The sequence below is a fragment of the Colius striatus genome, chromosome 9 (genome assembly GCF_028858725.1).
Source record: "Colius striatus isolate bColStr4 chromosome 9, bColStr4.1.hap1, whole genome shotgun sequence".
Classification (NCBI taxonomy): Eukaryota; Metazoa; Chordata; class Aves; order Coliiformes; family Coliidae; genus Colius; species Colius striatus.
Genome location: NC_084767.1, coordinates 30435918 through 30441917, shown reverse-complemented (window position 1 = coordinate 30441917; position 6000 = coordinate 30435918). Strand labels below are relative to the sequence as shown.

Below are 6000 nucleotides of genomic sequence, written 5' to 3'. Positions count from 1 at the left end.
AAAAACTATTTCACTGTGAGGGTGAGGGAGCAGTGGCACAGACTGCCCAGAGGGCTTGTGGAGTCTCCTTCCTTGGAGGTCTTCAAGACCCATCTGGACACGTTCCTGTGCGACTTGATCTAGGTGAACCTGCTTTTGCAGAGGGGTTGGGCTAGATGATCTCTAAAGGTCCCTTCCAACCCCTACCATTCTATGATTCTATGATCTCTCTCCTGCCAATCACCAACAAACTACAGTGCAGTCTTCCAAAATAACCATGATCACATCCTACAGAATATGGAAGATATGTTGTTCTTCAAGATGAAGGATCTGAAAGCCTAAGACTTAACAGTCAAACTTACATTGACTAGGGAAATGATCTCATTTCCTATCAAAATTTGCATTAATTCTTCCCCCCCCTCCATGTGACAAGTTTAGACAAGGTCTCTCATTTTGTCTACAAAATCAAACCTGGATTAAAACTGAAGATGCTTTTTCTGCTTTTATATTTTAGTTTCTATCTTCCATAATTTGTACAGTGAACAAAAATATCTATAAATCAGCATAAAATTGTTAAGGATAAAAAGAGGAAAAGCATCATAAGACAAAACTTGTAATATGATGCTATGATTCTATGAATACCATAGGTGTGGGGCTCAAAACAATTCTTAAAAAAATCAAGGTATTTTGGCTAGTAATACTGCTCTTAGGGAACTGGTCAAAATCTTAATATCAGCAAAGCTGAGTTCACAGAATTTTCAGAGAAAACCATGTCAATGAAAGGATTTGTACTGAAAAAGTGTAATGTGAACCACTGAGGAAGACATTCTGCCTCTTATAGAATCACACACAAAACACAAATTTCTTCTCTCTCCAAGTCACACACAAGCATTACATACATCTTCCCTTAACACCCAGTCACCTGGTATTTTTGGATTTGGCAGCAGTAAGGAAGATACAGATATAGAGAAAGTACAGGTCTAGGAAAAGAATTTTATTTGATTCTGGAAAGTATTATGCAACACATGTAATTTTTCAAAATGATCCTTGCCCAGTTTTCAGATGACAGATTAAAAATTACAAGTATGTGTAAGGTTAGCACCACAGAAGGAATAGTCTTGTCTTTACAACTTTTTTCCCCTCAGAAAACTGAGGGAAAAAAACCACCAAACCTTGGGTGACCTCACATTTTTATTTTCAACATCCTAGATACTTAAATCTAAACATCAAGATACCATGATTATCCTGGCGTATCTAAACAAGTCATGTTCAGCAAAACTTGCTCTGTACACTGAGAAATATTTAAGTGTCAAATGGTAACTAGGACAAAGTAAAAATTGTAAAGGACTAGAAAAAGAAGTGAAACAACAAAAATTAAAGTCAGGAATTTGTCCTTCTTCCAGTCTTTTACAGGTATGGCTATCATGACCTGCTGCAAAGACCAAAAAAAAAAGATGTGCACTGGGTCTGTCTAGAGTGGATCAAATACCTTAACGTTATCCTGCAATAACCTCATTTCACAGGCCAAACATTCAGTTGTACTTAATCTACATTCTCCCATTTCCTACCTGCAAGCAACTACAGGATTCCATCAGACTTGAAATATACTCCTTGTGGTTCTTACTGTAAGGTTTACCAGATGGTGGATAGTTTTACCAACCCTCCAATCTTTACCAAGCAGGAACTCTAGTACAGGATTTAGGAGTCTTAAATGCTGTTATTATGTGCTGTCTTCTTAAGGCAACAGATTAATTCCTTTGAAGTATCCTAGTTTTGCATTACAAATGAATGCTAAGACTTCCTTCATAAGTATCTCCAATTACAACACATGTAAAATTATTTAAACTTTTTAAGCTATAAACCAAACTCAATTATTAAAAAAGGTCCAAACTAAGATCATAAAGAAGAACTTTTTGTCATAGTTTGGGAAATAATATTTTGATTATTCCCACCTTGCAAGGTCATGCACAGGGACAATTAACAGCAATATTAAAGCAACCCGTCAAACAAGGGCTTTGTATCCAAACCACAGCAGGAGCATTGACTTTAATCCAAAAGCAAGATGCAATATAACCCCAATGAGCTGTTTTTTTCAGAATGATAACCACCAGCACCAGAACATCTCTTGCAGTAAATAGCATTCCTCCAGCCACAGAGAACCAATGTCAATGCTGAACTACTCAGAGGAGCCTTTGCAGCCATGAGCACTACAGCACTTTACCATCAGGAGAGTAACAAGTCTCTGAGCTTTTCTTTATCTTTCCTTTATTTATGATTGGACTTCCAGCACTGCACATCAGACACTCCCAGGGTCTTAATCTGTCCTCTATCAGCCTGCAAAAATACAATGCTTTCTCAGCTCTCCTTGCATCAACAAATCAAACAGTCACATCCAACAAACCCTTCACTTGAGTAGTTACCTCTATCTAAAAATGCATTTCTCCTCATAAGGATTCCAAATAATGCTTCTGTCTTATAAGAGTTTAAGTGCACTCAAGTTTATAATGCAACTTTTGATTGTATTTTCTGTGCACACATTTACATCAGGCACACAAGTTATATAAAATAGTTTGGAGTACAAAAATATGGTTATAACACGGGAGTACCAAACAGCACAGAATTAGAACAGTTTATTACCAAAAGATCAATTTATATACAGACCCCCAAATTAAGTAAGGACTCTCTAAGTATTCTTTCCAAATTGACAACTGTAGTGTACACTCTAAAAAACTGCAAATTAACAACACAAATCCATGTTAATCCCTACATTGTCTATGCAGTCTGCATCAATCCTCTCTCTTGCACACAGAAAGGTATAAATATTTTTTTCACAAAATGTCACGTATGTTTTATTGCACATTGTACATGCCAATATCTAAAAGAAAGGCTCAGATCTTTCACTTGATAGCTAACTGTTTAAATACCTAGCATTTACTTGTGTTATGAATACTGTTGCATTTTTCAGGCTCTAATCTTAACTGGTAACTTAAAAGAAAAAATGCAGAACAGAGAATGCGCCTTGAACTGTATAGCTTTTGTGAAAGAGACAAGCTATTTTAATATGACTGATTCCTGCTGTATAAAGTCATTAAAAAAATCTGACCCAATTAAAAGCCTTGCTTCAAAATTTCTGCATTTTTACTATAGAATTATGCATATTATGCTTGTGTAATCCTATATTCTTCGTGTTTTTCAGAATTAGATGTTTCTGTGCTGTATTGACTAGAAGATACACATACATAGTTTCTAGTGTCAACTAGAGGAGTCAGCCTGTCAGTCTCTTTTCTGCCAGTCTCTCCAGCAGGGCAAGTCAAGATCCTGTCAGAACAAGGGGTTATAAAAAGACACTGGGCATGAGCGGGCCACCAAGCATCAAGGCCACATACTGTTCCTGTTAAGCAGATCTCTAGACTAAGGAATACGAGTAATTGATCATTAATATGTAGGCTTAAGGTATGATGCACTAAGGACCTGCTTCTGCAGAAGGGTTGGACTAGATCTCTAAAGGTCCCTTCCAATCCCAACCCTTTTATGATTCTATGATTCTATGAATGACCTGTGTAAGACAGATATGTGCCAGCAAGTAAAAATGCCTCACTGGGTAAAATTCTACAGTTTGAGGATTAAAGCTCTGGCATGAATAGAAAGATTAAGAAGTCAATTGATTGAATCTTTGCCAGGGGTTTCTAAAGCTATTAGTCATCAACAGCTCCATAAAATAACAGAACCATCAAAACCAAACACATAAAATTGCACCATTACAAAGAAACAAGTCCATAAAGTGAGAGCCACCAGCTGCAGTTAAGGGACAGCCACTTCAAGAAGCCGATTGTTTTTTCGCTTGCAAGTTGGGATGTTCCCATTTTTCTGGCTGCCTTGGATGAACTTCACACACACTTTGTCTTGTCTGAACTGCACCAGAAACCTAGGAGAGGGAATATGACACATTTTAGTTAAAGGTGGAAAAAATCCACATGAGGAGCAGAAGTCTTTTCCTGTTGGTTCCGAGCACCACTCCAAAATATGTCATTTTCAGCTCTGCATTAACACTAAGAGCAGGGAATGAAAAAACCCCACAGGCTTGAGTCTCTTTCAGGTAGTATTTCTGAACTATTGCCTTTTGTCTGTAGCTGTGGACCTTTTACAATAGCAAGTTTGCTGTTCCTTCAGAAAGAAGGCAGTTTAAAACGGAATTTCTAATGTACCAGAAATACAGTAAAGACTATTTCCAACTGCTTCACCATCATCTAGAGGGACATTTCTGTGTTAAAGTTAAATACTTCTATAGCAACATTGGAAGTGCTGCTGTTCTTTATGCTTAATCTAGCAGCTCTCATATTTCTAATCCTTAGCTGGCCTTTACAGCTCCCTGCTCTGCAACAGGGAAAATTCCCTTCCTTCCCAGAAGTCTCCAAATTTAGATATTTTCTACAGTCCAGGATATATTAATCTGAATTTGGCTCTTCATCTGTTAGTGGAAGACAAACTTTCATTGCATGTGGAGAACTGCCTTAAAAAATCCCAACACAACAGGCTCCTGTGGAGTCTCAAACTTCTCACCGATTTGGATAGCAATATTAAGAGCAATAAACAGGGCAGACTTTTGGATTATTTGCAGCGGTTGCTGACCTAAGAAGTTCTTTGTAATGCAACAGATTTTCCCTTTTAGCATCCTTAAAATGTCCTCCAGCAGAGGCCAAAAACTTCAAAGAATTTGTCCTCTTGCCGGAAACCACAAATCAAGCTGACGGCAGAGCTCAGGGGAGGAAGTGGCCTCTGCTGTGTGCTGCCCTTGGGTCCCGCTTTCCTGCGGCACAGCCCAGACACTCAAAGATTAACTCGTTCAGTGCTCCTGGCCATGCAAGCATACAGAAAATGGGAGTAGGTCTGACAGCCACCATCTCAAGAAACGTTGCACTTTCCTAGGCCCATTGTTCCCATACGAAATATGTATATAAATACACACACACACATACACTCGTACTAGATATACCCCTGGGTCAACAGCATTTTTCCTTATATCAGTCTTCTTCCCCAAAAGTAGTGCACAATGATTAAAATAAGGCCAGATTTTCTCTTCAGTCTCTAGTTGTGCTGGTATCTAAACTCTTAGCAGTCAGAAGACAGTACTGATTCACCATCAACACAGATGGAACTGCTAACAACTTAAAATTACTTAGTCTGGATAAACTCAATAGCAATACACACTTCAATGTTTTCAATCTGAAAGACAAGAAACAAAACCATATCCCAAAATGCAAGACTCCCAGACTTTTCCAGACCTAGGGCAGGCAGCCAGTCCAGACTAGTGCAATGCATGTTGAAACTGTTTTAGTAGTTTTTTGCTTTGTAGCCATCATTAAAGTAGAAACTTACTAGGGACAGACGCTGAACATCCTTGAGCAAATTAAATCACATTTGGTTACAGAACAAAAGGAAAATGGAAGACTTAATTTTCAAGCAAAGAGCAAAATTGGATTTCAAATAAACCCTCAAATCCAAACTGTACTTGCCATCATGACTCTAGAATACAAGCAGTGTGGTGCAGCCAGATAAAAGGTTCAATTTTTGCCTACAGAAAATTTCACTACTGTTAAAGGGTCCCAGATTTTTCTTCTTTATTCAAAATGAATAAACGCACCCACCAAATCAACACTACTGAAATCAGGGGCACTTCACACAATAAACAGTGCATAACAATGAATGAGGGACTCTTACTCAGCAGCCTTTGGGAGTTCAGCATACTAGCATTTTTTTCCCCATAAACACTGCAAGTGCAGTCCTTACATAAGGCCAAAATACAAAACTGCACTGAGCAGAAATAAATGGCAATTAGAGATACAAGTTTTTTATCAAACAAAGATTTTTAACAACCAGAAATCCAAAACAACAGGTGGCTCAAACATTTTAAAAACACATTTTTTACCTTCACAAAAGATAAGGTACAGCTTTATACACCTACGATATTAGCATCATCATTATGTGTATTTGGGGAAAAGCTTTTAATTCCATTTTGGTTTT

General features: G+C 37.9%; 1 protein-coding gene across 4 annotated transcripts in view; it reads right to left on the bottom strand.

Moving 5' to 3' along the window:
* Nucleotides 1-958: 958 nt before the first annotated feature.
* MYO1B (myosin IB) overlaps nt 959-6000 on the bottom strand; it is a 113419-nt gene continuing 108377 nt past the window's right edge. For all 4 annotated transcript variants that reach the window (XM_062002197.1, XM_062002198.1, XM_062002200.1 and 1 more), the window contains one exon: nt 959-3904. In XM_062002197.1, the coding sequence (XP_061858181.1) occupies nt 3781-3904 (124 nt within the window). In that variant the 3' untranslated portion in view covers nt 959-3780. The remainder of the gene's footprint in view (nt 3905-6000) is intronic.